Consider the following 24,241-nt stretch of genomic DNA (forward strand, 5'->3'; position numbering starts at 1 on the left):
GTGATGCTCCTCCCCTATTTATCCCCTCTGTGTAATGCTCCTCCCCTATTTATCCTGTGTGATGCTCCTCCCCTATGTATCGTCTCTGTGTGATGCTCCTCCCCTATTTATCCCCTCTGTGTAATGCTCCTCCCCTATTTATCCTGTGTGATGCTCCTCCCCTATTTATCCTCTCTGTGTGATGCTCCTCCCCTATGTATCGTCTCTGTGTGATGCTCCTCCCCTATTTATCCCCTCTGTGTAATGCTCCTCCCCTATTTATCCTGTGTGATGCTCCTCCCCTATTTATCCCCTCTGTGTAATGCTCCTCCCCTATTTATCCTCTCTGTGTGATGCTCCTCCCCTATTTATCCCTCTGTGTGATGCTCCTCCCTATTTATCCCTCTGTGTAATGCTCCTCCCCTATTTATCCCCTCTGTGTAATGCTCCTCCCCTATTTATCCTCTCTCTGTGATGCTCCTCCCCTATTTATCCTCTCTGTGTGATGCTCCTCCCCTATTTACCCCTCTGTGTGATGCTCCTCCCCTTCTGGTCCTGTCTGATGTGATGCCCTTCCCCCTACTAACCCGTGCTGTATGATGCTCCTGGGCGAGGTATTCCTGGATCTTGGGCCTGAGGGTGACCACCTCAAGGAATTGGTTCCACAGGATAACGTTCTCGGCACACAGCTGGGTGATGTCAGTGATCACTGTCTGTAGCATGTCATCCTCATCGTCCAGATGCTGACAACATACAGAGTGGCATACAAGGTGGCATACAGGTCACATACAAATGTGGCATACAGTCACATACAAGGTGGCATACAGGTCACATACAGGGTGGCATACAGGTCACATTCAAGGGTGGCATACAGGTCACATACAGGGTGGCATACAGATCACATACAGGGTGGCATACAGGTCACATACAAGGGTGGCATACAGGTCACATACAGGGAACATACTGGCATACAAGGGTGGCATACAGGTCACATACAAATGTGGCATACAGGTCACATACAAGTTGGAATACAGTCACATACAAATGTGGCATACAGGTCACATACAAGGTGGCATACAGTCACATACAAATGTGGCATACGGGGCGACATACAGGTCACATAAAAATGTGGCATACAGGTCACATACAAGGGTGGCATACAATCACATACAAATGTGGCATACGGGTCACATACAGGGTGGCATACAGGTCACATACAAGGGTGGTATACAGGTCACATACAGGGTGGTATACAGGTCACATACAAATGTGGCATATAGGTCACATACAAGGTGGCATACAGTCACATACAAATGTGGCATACGGGGTGGCATACAGGTCACATAAAGAGTGGCATACAGGTCACATACAGGGTGGCATACAGGTCACATATGGGGCGGCATACAGGTCACATACAAGGGTGGCATACAGGTCACATTCAAGGGTGGCATACAGGTAACATACAAATGTGGCATACAGGTCACATACAAATGTGGCATAAAGGGTGGCATACAGGTCACAAACAAGGTGGCATACAGTCACATAGAAATGTAGCATAAGGGGCAGCATACAGGTCACATACGGGGCGGCATACAGGTCACATACAAGGGTGGCATACAGGTCACATACAGGGGTGGCATACAGGTCACATACAAGGGTGGCATACAGGTCACATACAAGGGTGGCATACAGGTCACATACAAGGGTGGCATACAGGTCACATACAGGTCACATACAGGGTGGCATAAAGGTCACATACTAGGGTGGCATACAGGTCACATTCAAGGGTGGTATACAAGGGTGGCATACAGGTCACATACAAGGGTGGCATACAAGGGTGGCATACAGGTCAGATACAAGGGTGGTATACAGGTCACATACAAGGGTGGCATACAGGTCACATACAAGGGTGGCATACAGGTCACATCACACAAGGGTGGCATACAGGTCATATGATGAGGACACATGTTACATACAAATACATGTCACATAGAAACAATGTCATACAGGTTGCATACACAAATAGACAGGTCTCCTACATGTGACATACCAACATATGTCTTCTACATGTGACATACCAACATACGTCTCCTACATGTGACACACCAACATACGTCTCCTACATGTGACATACCAACATACGTCTCCTACATGTGACATACACAAACACGGGTCACAGACACACTTCATGTAAAGTTCATGTCATGTACGGGTCATATGAGCAGGTTCCATACACACATATTGGTTACATAAGTAAGACATAAATCAATGCAAGTACATTCACACCTGTGTTTCACACTCACTCACTCTGCCAACTATGAACCAGGGTTGAGGAGTACTTGTGGTTCACTTTGAGAGAACTGACATGGATGGTACACAATAGCTTGCCAGGTGCACCATGCAATACCATCCATGGCTATAGCCAGCATCTCTCAAACCTTCTACTCACCAATATATTGATGAGGACTTTTTCTAATCTCGCATGACAGTCTTTTGGTTCTGAAAGAAGAGACATATTTCTTAGTTGTTATAGCTAGAATACATACATGGCACTGGCAACAGATGATGAACTCACATACATGAGACATGGTTTCCAGGAAACAGGACTTCTATAAGTTGACGTAGCAAATAAATGACAATAAAAGTTTATTTAACCTTTTGTTGTGTTTGCACAGTGTATGAAATAAGGCCTGTCCAACTGCCTGAGACGGGCTAGATTTCTGATGGACTAAATTTACAGCTAGTCAGCCCGATGGTCTGGTAAAAACTTTAGATGTTCCATACATCTGAGTAAATTCACCATATCTTGGTGTCTGGTCTGGTTAAATCCGTTTTGTCTGGCTGTGTTTTTGGCTTATTTCATACACTGCTTACAGTGTTTTTACAGTCATCTCTGTGTCAAGTACATCATCTGGAACAAGTGATGACAAGTAGCAGCATGAGACTTGAGACTGTCTTACCAAGTTTGAAGTTGGTTGAAGCTGGCATTTTGTTGAGGTACATCATGAGGTGAGACTGCAGACTCTCATACGAGGATAGGAGGATGTTGCAGATGAGTTTATGGGTGAGATGGGCCTGTTGCTTCCTTGTAACGTTCGGGGACGGCGCCTAGAAGGATTCAACTCGTTATTGAAAGGAACCATAACTGCCTGGTGGCATCTTCATCATACTGAGAGGTTTTGTTATTCTAATTATGACTTCTCGGGCCATCTTCCTGGAGTGGGCTGTTACTTTAGCAGAAGTATAATAATAGTTTTAATCTTATTAAAAATTTCGTTGTCCTGGAAATTGATTCTTGGTATGAAATCCCATCTTTATAACAGATAGACTGAAACATGTTTGCAAGTATCTCATTTTTTTTGTTCTACTGAAGGTGAATTTCTGACACTCACTCACTCTGACATCCTTACTGCTGTAACTAATGCCAGATAAATAAGGTCAATAAATCAAACTCTGCTTGATGTATAGGTTCACAAACATAACTGGTCAGATGTTGAAGGACTACACTTAAACATGGGCTAGGTGACAGGTTTTCATAAACACAATCTGATCAAATACGAGAATTCAAGGGTATTCCCTGGTTTTCAACGAGGCACTCCCTTGCTAGTCTGAAACCCATTTGGTTGGGTGGATGACACCAATGGGCATCCGGTGATAATGCAGGCTAATTAAAATGGTGCCGCCTGGATGACTTAAGATTGGAGTTTATTTCCCTTTAAACTGCCAATACTGTACAGAGTGTTTAGAAAAAGCTGGTATTGACCTACCCCTGTGGGAGGTCGCTGACCGAAGTACACTGCCTCCAGGGTAGACTGGTCAGCACACTTGTTGGCCCAGGCTGTCTTCGGGGGGCGAGGCATGCTGGGAAACAACATACAGGTACATTTAGTGGCTGAGGCATAGGTATACACAGCTGCTTGAGAGATGGCAGGTGTATAGTGATATAGTCAGATCTGCACCTGTTTGAGAGATGGCAGGTGTACAGTGATATAGTCAGATCTACACCTGCTTGAGAGATGGCAGGTGTATAGTGATATAGTCAGATCTACACCTGCTTGAGAGATGGCAGGTGTATAGTGATATAGTCAGATCTACACCTGCTTGAGAGATGGCAGGTGTATAGTGATATAGTCAGATCTACATCCATGCCCCCCTTGTGAGCAGTGAACAACTTATATTATACACCTACTTGAGATATGGCTATATAACTTGTTACACGCCTGCTTGGGATATGGCTATATAACCTGCTATATACCTACTTGAGATATGGCTATATAACCTGTCATACACATACTTGAGATATGGCTATATAACCTGTCATACACCTACTTAAGATATGGTTATATAACCTGTCATACACATACTTGAGATATGGCTATATAACCTGTCATACACCTACTTAAGATGTGGCTATATAACCTGCTATATACCTACTTGAGATATGGCTTTATAACATGTCATACACATACTTGAGATATGGTTATATAACCTGTCATACACCTACTTAAGATATGGCTTTATAACCTGCTATATACCTACTTGAGATATGGCTATATAACCTGTCATACACATACTTGAGATATGGCTATATAACCTGTCATACACCTACTTAAGATATGGTTATATAACCTGTCATACACATACTTGAGATATGGCTATATAACCTGTCATACACCTACTTGAGATATGGCTGTATAACCTGTCATACACCTACTTGAGATATGGCTATATAACCTGTCATACACCTACTTGAGATATGGCTATATAACATGTCACACACCTACTTGAGATATGGCTATATAACCTGTCATACACCTACTTGAGATATGGCTATATAACATGTCACACACCTACTTGAGATATGGCTATATAACCTGTCATACATATACTTGAGATATGGCTATATAACCTGCCATACACCTACTTGAGATATGGCTATATAACATGTCACACACCTACTTGAGATATGGCTATATAACCTGTCACACACCTACTTGAGATATGGCTATATAACCTGTCATACACATACTTGAGATATGGCTATATAACCTGTCATACACATACTTGAGATATGGCTATATAACCTGTCATACACCTACTTGAGATATGGCTATATAACCTGTCATACACCTACTTGAGATATGGTTATATAACCTGTCATACACCTACTTGAGATATGGTTATATAACCTGTCATACACCTACCTGAGATATGGCTATATAACATGTCATACACCTACTTGAGATATGGCTATATAACCTGTCATACACCTACTTAAGATATGGCTATATAACCTGTCATACACCTACTTAAGATATGGTTATATAACCTGTCATACACATACTTGAGATATGGCTATATAACCTGTCATACACCTACTTAAGATATGGCTATATAACCTGTCATACACATACTTGAGATATGGCTATATAACCTGTCATACACCTACTTGAGATATGGCTGATGAATGGCGATGAGGGTTCCATGTATGCTGACCTCGATGGTGGAGAGATGGAAGTAGTCAAACAAGATGGGGACATGGTGGTGCACCCCCTTGGTGGGCTGGAAGTGCAGCTGCAGGGTGCGGACACTCACACACTCCATCTTGTCCTGTAGCACTGACCTGAAACACACACCACGACAAAACTGAGACTTTTGTGGAACTGGTGTACAAATAGGTTTGGGCATAAAATAGTCACCAGGCTCTGTAGCTCACCTGAACAGCGGAGATAGTTTTATTCCACTAAATTGAAAATTTTAATATAAATTGTATATTTATATACTTATCCTATCTCACGGTATGCACTTCTCTCTCTTGATTCGACACTGAGTGGAACGATGTAAACTTTTTCCCTAGGCCTCTCTTGTCCATCCGCCCAAGCACTCCATGCTACCCTCACTATAAGACAGCTTCCTAGCTCTCATGCAAAGCATGCGGCATGCACCACTAGCTGCCCATGTGACTATCTCCGAATTATCATTCTCATTCTTGGAGCCACTGGATAATATCCATCTTGAAGAATCTGCATAGCGGGGAGGATGGGCGGGAACCCGTCGTGTGAGACAGGATAATATAGAACAAACTTTATGGACAACAACTTCTTTTATTCATAAGTGCGATGTTTCGATACAGATTCTTGTACCGTAATGGAACATGAAGAAGGGGGACGTATATATATACTGGATGTAACAATGCAACAAAGAAAACAACATAATTAACATAATTGGCTAAGCAGAAAGCTGATGAAGCCAGAGAGTAGACAAAGGACAGGCGTGGAAGCCAATGATGTACAAATAATAATGAGATGTTTATACAGCAGAGTTTATACAGTAGATTGGGCTTGGTGGATGAGTGCATCATAAGCGGATGGAATGAAGTATCCTTGGTCTCTGGCTTCATCAGCTTTCTGCCTAGCCAATTATGTTAATTATGTTGTTTTCTTTGTTACATCCAGTATATATATACTTCCCCCTTTTTCATGTTCCATTATGCTAGACAACGGTACAAGAATCTGTATCGAAACATCGCACTCACAAATAAAAGAAGTTGTTGTCCATAAAGTTTGTTCTATATTGTACTTCCCAACTTCTAAAATGCCACTCAAAGAAGAGATAGGATAAGTATATAAATATACAATTTATATTAAAATTTTAAAACTTATCCTCTCTCACTGTATGCACTTATCCCACGATCGGACGGGGGGACGCAGATACCCTGTGTCTTGACAGTGCAAACAGCAGGAACTGTGTAGACTGGAAACGACCGTAGATAGCGATGCACAAGGGAGGCCTGTTACGATGCACGCAACTCCTATGCTTGTGCTGAGTTCTCTTGAACTCCTTGGCTTACTAAGCACAACGTCTCCCAGGGAGATGGGTGCTACCGAGCGATGTGGTGTTCGACAGCAAACTCCGAAGAAGGACGCAGCTCAGCGAGAAAGGATGTCACTTCGCCATGATGTTTAAGCCCCCCCCCCCCCCAAATTAAAGTCGGTTGACAATAATCGGACCAGCCCCTGCTTCGAGAAGACCCCCGACCAGGGACGGGTGAAAGCTGAATGTAGTAAGTAGAGCATCTGGTATCTTGCTCAAGATAGCTGTATATGAGAGTGAGTGAGTGAGTATGATCTTACGCCGGATAGCTGTAGCTGTAACCAAGTGACCATGTGTGTCGACTGAACCAACATTATACATTATTTCTGTACCTTAAAGGCGGCATGGTTCGGCAATGCTGGCTGTTCGGTGAATACTGATGGTTCGGCTAACGCTGTTGGATCTGCGATCTGGCAAGGTTCGATGACCAGGATCGGTTAAGTGATCTGGCTCGGCGAGGTAAGATCTGAAACGGTACTATGATCCGGTTCTGGTGCGGCGACTCAGTTTGGCCCGACGAACTAGTTCGGTGATGAGCAGATCGATCTAGTTAACTAGTACGGGGATGTTGTAGTGAATCAGTTTGGCGATGTGGTTCGGTGGAGATGAGCCATTCTGTGCAGAAGAATTAGTTCGACGATATCGCTGCGAACCAGCCTGCCGAATCGGTTCAACGATGATACTTTGATGAGTTCAGTGAACCATGGGACGGCTAGTTAAGTTGAAAAACGTCGATTCAGCCCGAGTGTAGTCACCAAGTAAGAACCTTGCATTTATTGCAACGAGAGTCCCATTTACACTGTCCCATACAGTCAATACAATATCCATGTGGATCACTCACGGAGAACACTTTATTACACCGGGAGCATTTTCTTCTTTGGCTGGTTAACTTTCCCCATGTTGTAGACTAAGTTGAAAACGTTGAGCAAAGTACAATACGTCCACACTCGTGTGCGACAAGAAAGAGAATGATGATTCGGAGATAGTCACGTGGGCAGCTAGTGGTGCATTTTGCATGAGAGCTAGGAAGCTGTCTTATAGTGAGGGAAGCATGGAGTGCTTGGGCGGATGGCCTAGGGAAAAAGTTTACATCGTACCACTCAGTGTCGAATCAAGAGAGAGGAGTGCATACCGTGAGATAGGATAAGTTTAAAAATACCATATTTTGGTATGAACACCAAATGGGTTCCAGAAATTGTTGTGTAAAAGTTTTCGGAAAAATTATAGAAAAATATGTGACAGAATTCTTGCAACATTATTTACAAGATGTTCAGTTCTTACAGATTCTTGAGATTCCTTAACAAACTTGGGTCAAGAGCTCCTGAGAGTTTTGCAGGCCTTGGTCCTACTTTACCTAGACTAGGGAAAACTGACAAACTAGTGACAACTGCCCAAACATTGTCCCACTGTGGACTGTCAGGGCTTGCGTGAACTAGTTTCACTAATTCACCTGATGAAGGAGTAAGAACATACTTCTAAACGTCGTGACCCTTCACAATAAACAAGTTGTCATCCATAAACAACTCTTGTCTTCACTAATTTCTATGTTCAGTATTATGATTTACAATTTTCATATCGATAAGAACCAAATCATTTTTTTTTTTAGGCCTAATCATTAATACTTTTTCCAATCAACGATATTTCTGATTATCAATCTTTTCTCCAGCCCTAGATTGAACCACTTGTCAACGTCAAGTTTCCACTTGTTTCAACCGACAATGTAGCAAGCCAGTGGCAGTGAGCTGACATGTTTTACACCTACATTGATTTATTGCCATGACGGCAGTTTCAATTTGGTGACACCAACTAAAAATAGAACATAAATGTCAGGCCCTCCTACCTTTGTCAAATATATTCTGAAAAAAGCATGGATAATGGTGACATTGTAGGATTTTAGATGAGGAATCTGGTACCTTCTGGGATACCATAGTTGAAACTTTCATGGCATGCTTCAGATTTAGCCTTGTACTTTCAGAAGGGACGTGGAAAAAGTACTGGTTGTAACATTAGTGACCAAAAACCCTATCATATGTTATTTAGAAATCCACATGCATCCAGCAGATAAAGATACTACCCAGTATGGTGGCACTATGTTTAAGTGGTCTCAAACTGAAAACACCACTAATAAATATGATGAAAGCCACTCGGGGGAGTACATCAATCATCAACCTCCCAGTCAGTTGTTCATGTCAGTCTTATTAATACTTGGGGACAAAGAAAGCAGTGATTGATAGGTAATAACCCACACAATCAGGGAAGCATTATTGGGACTGGGAGTAGGTACCGTGTTGTGTTGTGTCAGAAAACATCCCTACATCCTAACTATCATCCACTCACCCATTCTCCTCGTCTCCGAACCATAGCTCCACAGCCAACTGCAGGTCTAACCTCTCCAAACTGTCCAGCAGCTGCAACATGAGTGAGTGAGGGAGTCATACAACACAGCCAGCAATTCTCTAGTAATAGACCAGGCCTTATTGATTTGTTATACATAGGAACCCTTCCACCCCTGGACCAGCCCTTACTACTTCTGTATCTTGTATACCAGTAGTCTAGAGGAAACATGGTATATACCAGTAGTCTAGAGGAAACATGGTATATACCAGTAGTCTAGAGGAAACATGGTACATACCAGTAGTCTAGAGGAAACATGGTATATACCAGTAGTCTAGAGGAAACATGGTATATACCAGTAGTCTAGAGGAAACATGGTATATATCTAGAGGAAACATGGTATATACCAGTAGTCTAGAGGAAACATGGTATATACCAGTAGTCTAGAAGAAACATGGTATATACCAGTAGTCTAGAGGAAACATGGTACATACCAGTAGTCTAGAGGAAACATGGTATATACCAGTAGTCTAGAGGAAACATGGTACATACCAGTAGTCTAGAGGAAACATGGTATATACCAGTAGTCTAGAGGAAACATGGTATATACCAGTAGTCTAGAAGAAACATGGTATATACCAGTAATCTTCTTACCTTGGTACTGTCAACTGGGGTGTGTATCGTTACCTTGGTACCCATGAAAATCTGGGTTAGAATGAACCTTCAGTAACCCATGCTTGTCGTAAGAGGCGACTAACGGGATCAGGTGGTCAGGCTCGCTGACTTGGTTGACACATGTCATCTCATCCCAATTATGTAGGTGCTGTTGATCACTGTATTGTCTGGTCCATACTCGATTATTTACAGATCACCGCCATATAGCTGGAATATTGCTGAGTGTGGCATTAACCAACCAACCAACCAACCAACCAACCAACCAGCCAACCAACCAACCAGCCAACCTTACCTTGGTACTGTCAACTAAAGTGTGTATCCGGTACAAGAACACATCATTGACAGGCAGGTCCTCGTTGCGGTACAATATCTGGAACGTTTTGCTGACCGCAACATCATTGATAATGGTAGCTGATAGGCTCTGGTTACCTCCTGCAGGGAAAGGTTTTACTGACTCAACACATTTTACTTTCACTTGTCTCAACGCATTTTATTTTCACTGTCTTAACACGCGTTTAGGAAGAACCCGATACCACAGGCTATCATCAACAATGGGGGCAGAAGTCTGAGGGAGAGGCAGCAACAGGTCCCATGTAGATCTGTATTTATGGCACAGTGTGCTACAGTCAACATCACTATAGTCTGTCTGCAGTGAAAACGTACAGATGAATTTCACTTTAAACACAAAAGTAAATCAAATCCTATTTTACCTTGCCAATTGAACATAAAAATCTCAGAATTTTATTCAACTTAGGAAGAAAAGTTGTTTAACAAATGATCATAGTTTCAAATCGCTATTATTGGTTTGTACTATAAGGGGTATGCACATTAAATGAAACGCCGAGAACAAGAAGGTTTGGTTTCTACGGTAGTCTAAGTTAACGCTCATCACGCACCGCACATGCATTTGTTTCACTGTTCCAACTATTGCGAGTACCCCCTTGTAATACAAACCAATAATAGCGATTTGAAACTATGATCGTTTGTAAAACAACTTTTATCCTAAGTTGAAAAAAATTCCGATATTTAAATGTTCAATTGGCAAGGTAAAATTATGAGGATTCGCAATGTTAATTTCACTTTATTTGATTTACTTTTATGCTTAAAGTGTAATTCATCGGTACGTTTTCACTGCAGACAGACGATACCAGGAATTATGATCACAGAATTACTGAAGCAGGATGGGAGCAAAATGCTCATCTCACACCTGAAATATTCTGGGAGACAGGTGTTATTCCATGTAGCCAACAGTTGTGTGAGAATTTCAAGTCCATTCTGGTGGAAAGGACCATATGCTGTGTGGAACCCATAATGGGGACAAATATCTGTTACTCCAGTCCAGGGCTTAGATTTTCAAAGCTCTCTTAGCGCTAAGATAGTCAGAAGTGCCATACATTAACATTAACTTACTACTATCTTAGCGCTAAAAGAGCTTCAAAATCTAGGCCCTGAGACTTTGTTCTATAATGTACCATCTTCCCAACCCAACAAGATTCCCACTGACCCTGTCCTATATCACCTTCACCGTATTCCATAGGATCCATCTCACACAGTGTTACAACTTACCCTGACTGGCAGGGGACTTGGCGATGCTCACTTCTGTCTTGGCAGGGGCTTTGGGTGGAGTCTTCAGTGCACATCGTACTTGATAATAGCTGAAATAGTCCCATGTATAATGAATATATAATTTTCAAGTAAAATTGATATTTTTATACTTATCCTGACTCATGATCTTTTGCTTATCTCCCTTTTCCTTGCGAATGGTAGTGGAACACTTGAATCCCTTGAAGTTCCCGAAGTGGACGTAAAAATACACTCACCCACGAGTTACCTCCCTTTTCCTGCGTAAACAGTCATGTGACCAGCCTTACTTGTCACTCTCTCCTGATTTTTCTGCCCAAGCACTAGGATCTGCTGTGCAATCCGAAGTGTTTCCAGCGGGGAGGTTGGGAGGGCTTCTCGTCATGAGTCAGGATAAGTATAAAAATATCAATTTTACTTGAAAAATTACATGTTTTTTCTTAACCTGACTCATGATCTTTTGCTTATAGAATCAGAAGGATTGGTGGTGGGTCAAGCCACTTTGTGGATTCATCCGCTGTCCTTAGATACGTCCTGTATCCCCCCCATGGGAACTCTGAAACGGCATTTCCGTGATCCTATTCTTCCAACTTCCGTTATAACTCGGGGGGACCACTTTCTTGTCTTACTTCCATCTCAGACAAGTTGAATCATCTTGATTCATGTGGCTTAAGATATACTAGTATCTTCTTATTACCAGATATCTTATAACAACCCATAGATTATGATAACATCTTTATCATAAATGAGTTGCGACCCCTTCACGTACAGGTAAGATCTTTACCCATACAGGATCTTTAAACACTCATGCTAGTCTGTCCTAGACTGTGCGCATAGACTTTCAAACTAATACTTTTCCTTAGTAAAAGTTATCAACAAGTCAACGTGATAAAGGTTGAGATTTTCCAACTCAGCGCCTTTGAGGAACCGTTAGTTGCTGTGCTACAACGAGAGGCCCAAATCGGTGAATGCCTGAGACGTCTTCAGTGGCTATGTCTCGGAGGTAGTGGTTGGCAAACACCGTATTCAACTTCCAAAAGCAGCCCTCCATAATTGTTGGTATAGATCAATTTCGGTGCAGAGCCAATGTTAACGCCAGTGCTCTGAATTCGTGTGGGTTGGAAGCTCTAGGAGGTTCTAGTCCTGCTGCTTTATAGGCTCTCAATATGACGGCTCTCATCCTGAACGATATCGTCGTTCTTGAGACTTCTGCTGATGTCTCTGTGGATAATGGGATGAACAGGCGCTTGAATTTTCGTCTTTTGAAGATATATCTTCAGGGCTCTGACCGGACACAAGGATAGGTCCTTTATATCCTCTGGTCCGAGGATTGTAGATAGCGCTGGTACGTGGAACTGTCTATCTGGCTGACCAGGTAGTTGGTTCTTGGCAATGAAGTCCCATCTAAGTCCTAGATGAACTGCAGCATGTTGCCCCATGTCGAATCTGGTTCGACCAAAGTCCAGCGCATGTATCTCTGATATCTGAGCTGCCATGGCTAGAGCATATAAACCTCTTGAATAAGGGTTGCTCCAAATGTAAAATCTTGTTCAGTGATATAAATTACGTATTTCCATTGTGGATAATATAAGCCAGCATGACGAAGGAGGCTGTCGAGACGTATGTCTGTATGGATCTTGAAGAAATACCGATGTTGAATCTTGTTGATATGATATAAAATCCTAATCCCCACGCTGAGTGACGAGTGTTAATAATATCATATGTACGTTCGTTCAAGGATACTTGAAGGCGTTGTTAACCTTAAGCCCTTTACAAAGGTCGCCTTGAGGTTATCCAGTACTTGAGATATCGGCTTCATAGGTGATATCATATTGGAGTCGAAGTCATCAGCGTATATGCAGTACGTCTCTGTTGGGTTGGAGTGAGTGAGTGAACTACAATATCCACAGGCCATCTGATACCCGGTATAAGACCTCAGCATCCGTACAGATGAAGTGATTCCTTTCATCAAGTAGGTTGTCGTCCGAAACTGAACCTATACAGGTATAAGGTTTGTGCAGGTTGTAGAGTTGTGCAGGCTATAAACAGTAGAGATCGAACATGTTGCAGATCTTTTTGTTGAGTTTTAAACTCTGACAAAACCATCCGTTTTCATCATTGCTTCGTTTTATTCAGCCGTATGGTAATAGAGTCGACGTCAACATCCTGCCTGTTGATGTAAGGGTTTGTTTACCCTAGGGTTCGCGAACCCTGTAGATGTCTGCGTTGCTGTTATCTGCCTGTAGATCTGAGAGTTCTCGAACCTTGTAGATGTCTGCAGCTTTCTCAAAGCTGTGCGTAGGTCAGAAGGTACCTTGGATATAGGTTCAATCGGAGGAATAGTCACCGAGTCAAAGTCGTCATTACACATGTTATAAGTGTAGACTTCATCTATATCCTTAGAAGGAGACTCCAAGTTCAAACAATTGGCTATCCAAGCTGTAACCTCTGAGTCCGGGAAAACAAAGTCTGGTTATACATCAGTTATCTCCTGATCAGTAGAGCCATGCCTCCGCGAATCATCCTTCTGTGAACCTCTATCCCTTCTCGAACCTCCATCATCCTTTCGTGAACTGAAGATTCCTCCCTTCGCGAACGTCTATCTTGAGGGTCCTCTCTTCGCGAACCTCTATCTGTGGATTCATCTCTTCGCGAACCTCTGTGACGTGAGCCTACTCTTTGCGAACCTCTGTCGCTAGATGTATCCCTTCGCGAACCTCTGTGATGTGAGCCTTCTCTTCTCGAACCTCTGTCTTGTGATGAGTGACTTCGCGAACGTCTGTGAGAGATATGAGATCTCAATCTTGAACGGCTATGTGTAGGAGATGAATCCTTCGATGTTCTCGAACGATGAGGGTTCGCAGATGTAGAACGGTGAGTAGGCATCTCATATCTTCTATCCTCCTCCAAGATGACAAAGTCGTCAGACTGTGGAGACCTTCGCAAAAGTGTACTTTCACCAACGTAGTCTTGAGACGTAGTTCTATGTGGAGTAGGTTCGCACAGGTCCGTAGGTTCGCGCAGGTACGTAGGTTTGCGCACGGTGTCAGTAGATGAGAGGCTTCACCAAGCCTTCGCTTCTTCCTCGAACCTCCATTCCACCATAGCCTTCATCTGGTTGGTGAATTGTCTCATAATTTCACCCAGATCAAGTTCGGCGTTGATTGAAGCTGCTGCCGTGTAGAAGAAGCGTTCACGAACGCCGATGAGTTGTGTGCCTCAACTTCACTCCATTGAGAAGTTGGTGGTAGTTCGTCAAACAGCTGGCCTGCTGTGACCGTTGCAGGAGACGATCTGGTAGTCGTGGAAGTCGATTTGAGTCGCCGATCTCATAGGTCCTTCAGGTAGAAGTCTGCCTGACTGACTGAGTTTTAGTTTTACGCCGCTTTTAGCAATATTCCAGCAACATCACGGCGGGGGACACCAGAAATGGGCTTAACACATTGTGCCCATGTGGGGAATCGAACCCGGGCCTTCGGCGTGACGAGCCAACGCTTTAACCACTAGGCTACCCCACCGCCAGGTAGAAGTAACGGGGGATCATCAAAAAACGTCTACTTCATGCGGAGGTAATATCTCTTCGTTGAAGGATTTCTGATGCGTTGACTTACTAGGCCGCGTAGATTTACCCTCCGATATGGTAACAGATGGTTTCTTCTGCGACGTAGAAGAAGACAAGGTCTTTTTCTTAGCTTGAGTCGGAGTCAACTGCGTTGTAGCCGATCTCTTCTTGGCCCCCGTACCAGCAGACTGCCCCTGCAACGTACTCAACATAGCACCAGTATTACGAATCTCCGCAGTAGCAATCAACATACGGTTTGCAGGCTGATCTCCTGTTTCATCAGCCGTGATTTGAGATGACTTCCTCACCCGATCCATGGCACGTCTATAGATATAAGACAAATATTGATTAAACTGTAGATTTGATAAATCAACACAATAAGTACAGAGCAAGCTGGAAGAACATGGTTTTATGCATGAAAGCCATTGGGGGTGAGGAACAGCCACGGATAACCTGTGCCTGCAAACACTGCAAGATTTCATGAAATGTAAACAAAGTTACATAACGATGCAATTATGACACAAATACCAATAATTTTTACAATTTTTTAAAAATACAATACATAATAGTTATTGCCAAATCCATACACAGCGTAATTTTGAAGAATAGGACCTAAATAAAAAACATCCACTTGGGCGAAAAGGGAGAGAGTGACAAGTAAGGCTGGTCACATGACTGTTTACGCAGGAAAAGGGAGGTAACTCATGGGTGAGTGTATTTTTACGTCCGCTTGGGGAACTTCAAGGGATTCAAGTGTTCCACTACCATTCGCGAGGAAAAGGGAGATAAGCAAAAGATCATGAGTCAGGATAAGAAAAAAAACACAGTTAAAATGGATATCACTAATACAATTAACGTTACTAATACTAGGATCACCTGTTACTGTTACTGGGATCACCAATGACACTATCACTGTTACTGGGATCACCAATGACACTATGACTGGGATCACCAATGACACTATCACTGTTACTGGGATCACCAATGACACTATCACTGTTACTGGGATCACCAATGACACTATCACTGTTACTGGGATCACCAATGACACTATCACTGTTACTGGGATCACCAATGACACTATCACTGTTACTGGGATCACCAATGACACTATCACTGTTACTGGGATCACCAATGACACTATCACTGTTACTGGGATCACCAATGACACTATCACTGTTACTGGGATCACCAATGACACTATGACTGGGATCACCAATGACACTATCACTGTTACTGGGATCACCAATGACACTATCACTGTTACTGGATCGCCAATCACCAATGACACTATCACACTGGGATCACTGGGATCACCAATGACACTATCACTGTTACTGGACTGGGATCACCAATGACACATCACTGTTACTGGGATCACTGTTACTGGGATCACCAATGACACTATCACTGTTACTGGGATCACCAATGACACTATCACTGTTACTGGGATCACCAATGACACTATCACTGTTACTGGGATCACCAATGACACCATCACTGTTACTGGGATCACCAATGACACTATCACTGTTACTGGGATCACCAATGACACTATCACTGTTACTGGGATCACCAATGACACTATCACTGTTACTGGGATCACCAATGACACCATCACTGTTACTGGGATCACCAATGACACTATCACTGTTACTGGGATCACCAATGACACTATCACTGTTACTGGGATCACCAATGACACTATCACTGTTACTGGGATCACCAATGACACCATGACTGGGATCACCAATGACACTATCACTGTTACTGGGATCACCAATCACCAATGACACTATCACTGTTACTGGGATCACCAATGACACTGGGATCACTGTTACTGGGATCACCAATGACACATGTTACTGGGATCACCAATGACACCATCACTGTTACTGGGATCACACCATGACTGGGATCACAATGTTACTGGGGACTGGGACTATCACTGTTACTGGGATCACCAATGACACTATCACTGTTACTGGGATCACCAATGACACTGGGATCACTGTTACTGGGATCACCAATGACACTATCACTGTTACTGGGATCACCCAACCATCACTGTTACTGGGACACTATCACTGTTACTGGGATCACCAATGACACTATCACTGTTACTGGGATCACCAATGACACTATCACTGTTACTGGGATCACCAATGACACTATCACTGTTACTGGGATCACCAATGACACTATCACTGTTACTGGGATCACCAATGACACCATGACTGGGATCACCAATGACACCATGACTGGGATCACCAATGACACCATGACTGGGATCACCAATGACACCATGACTGGGATCACCAATGACACCATGACTGGGATCACCAATGACACCATGACTGGGATCACCAATGAGACTATCACTGTTATGGGGATAACTAATGATACTACTATGTTTTCTAGGATGACCAGAGATTCTTTACTCCTGCTGAGATCATCAATGACACTACTACTGGGATCATCAATGACACTACTACTGAGTTCATCAATGACACTACTACTGGGATCATCAATGACACTACTACTGAGATCATCAATGATACTACTACTGGGATTGTCAGTTATTATATTACTACTGTTGGGTTCAGAAACCCTACAGTTATAGCTACATAGATGTGGTGTCCAAGGACTTTTAAAAACCCAATCTTTTCAACAGACCCCATAACATGAAATAAGCTATTACATCCCATGTTGCAAGTGAGCTAAGAAAAGCGGGACACAGTGGGAGTTTATCCATAATGAGCCCCGCCGCCATATGCCAGTCGCCATGCGACTGTAATCTCAGTATTGTAAATGCCAACATGTGACAACAGAGGTGGGTCAATATGCTTCTGAAATATGTCCAGTCAACACACGCCAGCTGTTTCACCACTGGTGCAGCACTATTCCAACACAATGGGCAACATATCTACACAGCTGTTTGTTAACAGATGACGACGATCCACAAGGCACCAGGTCTATGTGTTGAACTCAGTGTTTCTACATAGTTGCAGGGCTAAATGTTAGCTTCATCTCCCCAAAAATAAGTCAGCTTGCTCTATTATGAGTGAGTGAGTTTAGTTTTACGCCGCACTCAGCAATATTCCAGCTATATGGTGGCGGTCTGTACATAATTGAGCCTGGACCAGACAATACATGACCATCAATCTGTGCATTTTGGATATAATGACATGTGTCAACCAAGTCAGCGAGCCTGACCATCCGATCCCATTAACGACCTCTTAAGACAAGCATGGGTTACTGAAGATCAATTCTAACTTTATGAGTGAGTGAGTGAGTGAGTGAGTGAGTGTGAGTGAGTGAGTGAATCATGCCCGTCTTTTCCTGGTTGTATAAGAGCAGCTGACCACTGACAGTAGGCATCGAGGGACCAGTCATTTAATGTATGTGTGCAGCTGACCTGACTGTATACGTCAGGGACAAGTCATTTTGTTGTATGTGTGCAGCTGACCTGACTGTAGGCATCAGGGACCAGTCATTTAATGTATGTGTGCAGCTGACCTGACTGTATACGTCAGGGACCAGTCATCTTGTTGTGTGTGCAGCTGACCTGACTGTAGGCATCAGGAACCAGTCATAAATTGTGTGTAACAGATCAACAGTCAGGTCAACCACACACATACAATATAAGTTACTAATTAGAAAAACATAAACATGTAAGGAATGTTCATTAAACTAACATATATGTTTTTTGCATTACATCCAATACGTCTACAATACTGTCCATGCCCAAAGCCCAATGTGCTCAACTGACCATATTTTCTCAGATCTGTTAACTATGTAAACAAGGCACAAGTGGTTACACTGTTTCAAGGCCAGTTTGCAAGGATATACCAATGCAAACATCAGAGATCAACAAAATACTTCTTCTTACTACCTCAGTTAATCTGTCATGGCATCATATTAACTATATATATGAGTCATTCTCAAAATTCATGCATATTTCATATGGGCAAAAATTGTAAATTTTGTTTTCTTGTTTTACCTTGAAATGTTGTTGATTACATCCACAGTATTCTGAATATGCAAAACCTAAATTATGCAAGCTTAACAACATTTGATTTTTCATATTTTACCCTTTTTATTAGAAATTTCATGAAATTGTATCACTACCGTTACAAAATTTGTAACCTTATTTGGAAAAGAAAAAAATCCAAAGATGATATTCCCTTAATGTACATATATATTAAAACATCTAGTTTTACAACATAATATGGCTTATGAGTTTATAAATTAATATTTATTGCTCAAAAGGGTCCAACAAGCCAAACAATTCCTTTCTTTTCTGATTTGCGTATATAAAGTAATATGTAGCAAAAAATTCAAAATGAGAATATGAATTATATTATGCTTACTTGAAGCTCTACTACCAAACATACTTGCACTACAAATTCCAAACATAAACAGATAAATCAATCTTAATTAAATAAGGAAAATGATAATGTTATGGCATTGACATTAATTGTTACGGTAGTGACACAATAATGGTAGTGACATTTTTATTAATAGCCAGTTTTGTATGTTTACTTTAAAAGATAATTTGATTAAATTTGTCATTCGTATATTTTAGAATGTTTGAAGAATATGTAATAGGCCAAAGATTTATTTATGGATGTCCCTGTCATGTAAAAATACAGGTAAAGACTGCATGTTAAGGCTGTGACATTGTGACGGTATATAATGTCACTACCGTAACGGCCCTATCTAAGCCGTGTTTTTCTTTGTCACAGCCCTTACACTACCCTGTCCATACCGTAACAACAAAATCATACTTATATGCTTATTGATTTTATTCATTTGATACAAAAGTTTTATGTTAAATAAGATTCCAAAACATTTGATATCTTTGAATTGAAAATTTAGATACAAACCAACATTAAACTATAAAAATGTCACTGCCATCACAAAATCTGTCCTTACCGTAACAAAACCCATGATAAGGGCAGTGACAGTAACCGTAGTGACAGCCACTAACAATATCAGTTTTAAAACAATAACTGGTCCTCAAAGTTTACTGAGCACATGGTTTCAAATGATTTCCCCTACTGTCTAAAGTACTTGGCATTGTTTGGCTTCACAAAATTAACTTGTTTCAGCGGTAGCCACTGTAACGGTTAGGACATACAAAAATCTCAGATATCATTTTGTACACACATTTTTTGCGATAAATTTAAGAAAAATGAATCTTTGGTGTCAGTGTTTGACAGCCCTGTTTTCTCACTGCCATTGCTTGCAATTATGAAGTAGAATTAGATGACAGTACAGGGAGTAATCATTATTGCCATGTTTTGGATGATGTTACGGTAGTGACATCAAACCTTGTGACAAAGTTTGACCTTTTTTCACAAAATAATTTGTCGACACAAACATATAACATGAATATGCACAAATTTTTAGAATATGACTATATACAATGACTTAATTCTCACCAGAATCATGTAAATATGTGGCTTTGTAAAACCTCATGTTTTCTCTTTATCATATTTCTGTAAGTATGTTGTTAAAAGAATACACACACACACACACATACATACATGCATACACATATATACATACATACACACACACACATATATACATACATACATACACACACACATATACACACACACACACACACACACATACATACATACATACACACACACACACATATACATACATACATACATACATACATACATACACACACACATATATACATACATACACACACACACATATATACATACATACACACACACACATACATACATACATATATATGGTGATATGAAAGAACTGGATGTTCTTTAATTTCATCACAGTAGTATACATACAAATTCACCACACAGCCTACTATTCGATAACATTTTCGTTTTTTCCCATCGACAACAGATTATATGCAGTTCTGTACAGTGTGCAGCACAGCTATTTCAGTTCTTATCTGAATTATTAACATGATCAATATCCAGATGAAATATGACTTACAGAACCTCACATGTGGGTGTGGCCGCATCATGACATTATTTTATTATGCACCCAGAAGGTCACATGTAATAAGGCCTCCCGGCCTGAAAAGAGCTCAACCTTGGGTTTAGAAAAACAATATGGAAGTGATTACGCTACATACTGGTGTAATTATCTTAGAGTTGGTTATCTGCATAAACGGGTGAGTTTGGGGAGTCATGTGGTTGATTTGGTGATTTGATGAATGGGTGAGTTGGCCAAGTTGACTGAGTGACTCGGGTGAGTTGAGAGAATTGGTGATTTGGGTGAGTTAAGTGATAAGAGTGAGTAAGCAAGCAGTGTGAGCTGGGTGAGTTGTGTGTCATGCTGAATGCTGGGTGAGTTGTGTGTCATGCTGAATGTTGTAAGCCCCAAGCTTGGATCATGTAGTCCTGACAGATGAAGAATCTTAATAAGAGGATCAGGTGATGAGTGAAAACATGATCATAGCCCAAGATACACAACTCTGTACAGGAAACTGCAATGCATTGGACAATTGGGCAGCCTGTGCCAACTTTGTAAAAGCCAGATGAGCTGAGACACAGGAGAGGCAAGATGAGACAGACCGTCCTTTTACTGTTAATTATTGATGATATCTGCATTATTTTCCCAACAACATGCGACATATTGAGTTTGTCATAAACTATTCAGGGAGGGGTTGATGTCTAAGTGCATTCATTGCCAGAAATGTCAATGGCCCATCCTCCAAACAATGACTGACCCATCCCTTCTCTGGAGAATCAAGGCAGAGGGTGTGGTCCCCATCGAATGTCCTGGGCAGCTATAGATTGCAGGACTCAGTGAACAGGCTACCTGTAAACACCCATGTGCCTGCATTCTCCCGACATAATTGGCTTCTTATTGATTTCGTACAGAGATAAACAGAACATCAGGGCCATGTCAGGGTGGTATTTATGAAGTCATATCAACCGGTACAGTTTGTCCAGTGTAGAACAAGCTAGGGCCCAGTTGATGTCCGGGTGTTGTTTAAGACACAGATAACAGACAGCTTGTTTGAGGGATGTTGACAGCAGAGGTAGTCCCACACATGCCACTCAGTGAATGAGTTACTGACATATTGTGCCTTTAATTTAATGCCATGCTAAAATGAATCTAGAACAAATTTAGCAAGAAAAATGGAGAACTTCCCCAAGGCAAGAAAGATTTTTGCTAAATGCCACTTTCAGTAATACTCCAGCGACATACACGTATGTTCACACAATGCCATGTAGAAAGTGGTCAAATGTAACATATGTTACATTTGGGATTACACTTTCTCAGTAAAGTACAGATTCAAGTACTTTGGTTGGGTTGAGTCCCATCCAGGATTTGAACCCACACCCTCAGAGTCAGGCACCTAATCGCCAGCACACAAAGTCGGCTGCCTAGACCGCTCAGCCACCGTGACTTCCACAAAAATAACATATAACATATGTGACATATAGGTATGATGATGTGCCAGCACATGACCAAACAACTAGAAGTAAACAAGTTTGAGCTGATTGTGATTGGTGAGGTGAGTTTTAAAAAAACAATACTTGTAGCAATATCACACAAATATCTTAGTAGTGGACGTTAACAATGGGTTATACTTAGGTACTGACATGGGGATTCAAACGCCGATCTTGAGTGAATGCTTTAACTACTGGGCTACATAGAATAGAAACATAGAATATAAGTTGATACTCACCCTCTTGGAAGAGGTCTACATTGTAGAACTTGTTGAGCTCCACCGAGAACTCCAAGGTGGCCTGCAGTTCACACATGGCATCTGGAAGATCAACATCGGTGCAGTGCATGGTCACAACTTGAAGTAAGTTACTTATACTTTACAAATACAGCACAGCTCACAGTCAAATACCCATCACTGTCAAGGGATCCACTTAAAATATGCAGCACAGCTCACAGATAACTACCCATCACTGTCAAGGGATCCATTTAAAATATGCAGCACAGCTCACAAATACCCATCACTGATACTACCAAAGAAAAGACTTGACACAAAATACAATTTTACAATTGTTAATGGTTGAGTGAGATGGATTTTTACTACACCACTTTTCAATGATGTGGTTTCCAAGACAGCCAATAATAACATAATCACACTGTTTATGCAGTTTAACATGTGTATCTGAAGGCACCTTGTACACAGTGACATGAGGATACTTTGGGATAGTCAGGATTAGACACCATGCATGTACATCTAGACACTGACATATTGACACTAAATGGAAGCATGAAAACCAACTGTCATATCCTCCCACATGCTGTCTTAAATCACTGTGGCTGTTATCATGGTTAAACCACTTCCGGGGAATATGGGCAATCCACGTGCTTCAGTATAACACAGGGAATTGCTGCTTATGCTCAGTATAACACAGGAACCAGTGTGCTCAGGTAGATAGTATCCTCATACAGTGTGCTCAGGTAGATGTCTCTCACCACCAGCTTGATAGTATCCCCATCCAGTGTGGTCAGGTACATAGAATGCCAATACAGTGTGTGGTCAGGTAGATAGTATCCTCATATAGTGTGTGGTCAGGTAGATAGTATCATCATACAGTGTGTGGTCAGGTAGATAGTATCTCCATACAGTGTGTGGTCAGGTAGATAGTATCTCCATACAGTGTGTGGTCAGGTAGATAGTATCTCCATACAGTGTGTGGTCAGGTAGATAGTATCTCCATACAGTGTGTGGTCAGGTAGATAGTATCTCCATACAGTGTGTGGTCAGGTAGATAGTATCTCCATACAGTGTGTGGTCACGTAGGTTATAATGAGAGGAGCAGTTAGAAACTGTGCATGGAACATGGGAGAACAACTTGAGAACACTTCATAAAAGATTACTTGATTTCCACTAAATTATAAATGTCAAAGTAACTGTGTCTTGTATGAGTGAGGGAGATGGTTGTAGTAACCATGGTAACACATGATGCAGCAAGGTATATATCCCAACTCCTTCACTTGGTGAGGGGGTCCATGGAGCAGCAGGTGGTTGTACACTCACAGTATAGCAGCATCATTATGATACTGTATATCACATTGCCACTGACTTCATCTGTCACAATGTAGCATTTCACAGCATGAAGTCTGGGAGTTAACGGAATTATCAACCTGGTCAAGATGAATATTATAACACCACTTGATAGAATCCACTTGTCAGTATTCACTCATAAATCTGGAATAGAACCAGTTTTTATCACAAAAACATTCTGGTAAAACCATTAATGC

At 41.8% G+C, this 24,241-nt stretch overlaps 1 protein-coding gene across 1 annotated transcript in view; it reads right to left on the bottom strand.

Moving 5' to 3' along the window:
* LOC124263952 (protein FAM135A-like) overlaps positions 1–24,241 on the bottom strand; it is a 68,810-nt gene that overhangs the window by 30,928 nt on the left and 13,641 nt on the right. The window contains exons 2-10 of the mRNA XM_046698679.1: positions 22,697–22,781; positions 11,428–11,516; positions 10,154–10,293; positions 9,190–9,260; positions 5,429–5,602; positions 3,747–3,840; positions 2,940–3,087; positions 2,429–2,478; positions 473–722 (exon numbers count right to left, since the gene is read on the bottom strand). Coding sequence (XP_046554635.1) covers positions 473–722; positions 2,429–2,478; positions 2,940–3,087; positions 3,747–3,840; positions 5,429–5,602; positions 9,190–9,260; positions 10,154–10,293; positions 11,428–11,516; positions 22,697–22,776 — 1,096 coding nt within the window. The 5' untranslated portion in view covers positions 22,777–22,781. The remainder of the gene's footprint in view (positions 1–472; positions 723–2,428; positions 2,479–2,939; positions 3,088–3,746; positions 3,841–5,428; positions 5,603–9,189; positions 9,261–10,153; positions 10,294–11,427; positions 11,517–22,696; positions 22,782–24,241) is intronic.

This window comes from Haliotis rubra, unplaced genomic scaffold (genome assembly GCF_003918875.1).
Source record: "Haliotis rubra isolate DU_JTF1 unplaced genomic scaffold, ASM391887v1 Scf90, whole genome shotgun sequence".
Lineage (NCBI taxonomy): Eukaryota > Metazoa > Mollusca > Gastropoda > Lepetellida > Haliotidae > Haliotis > Haliotis rubra.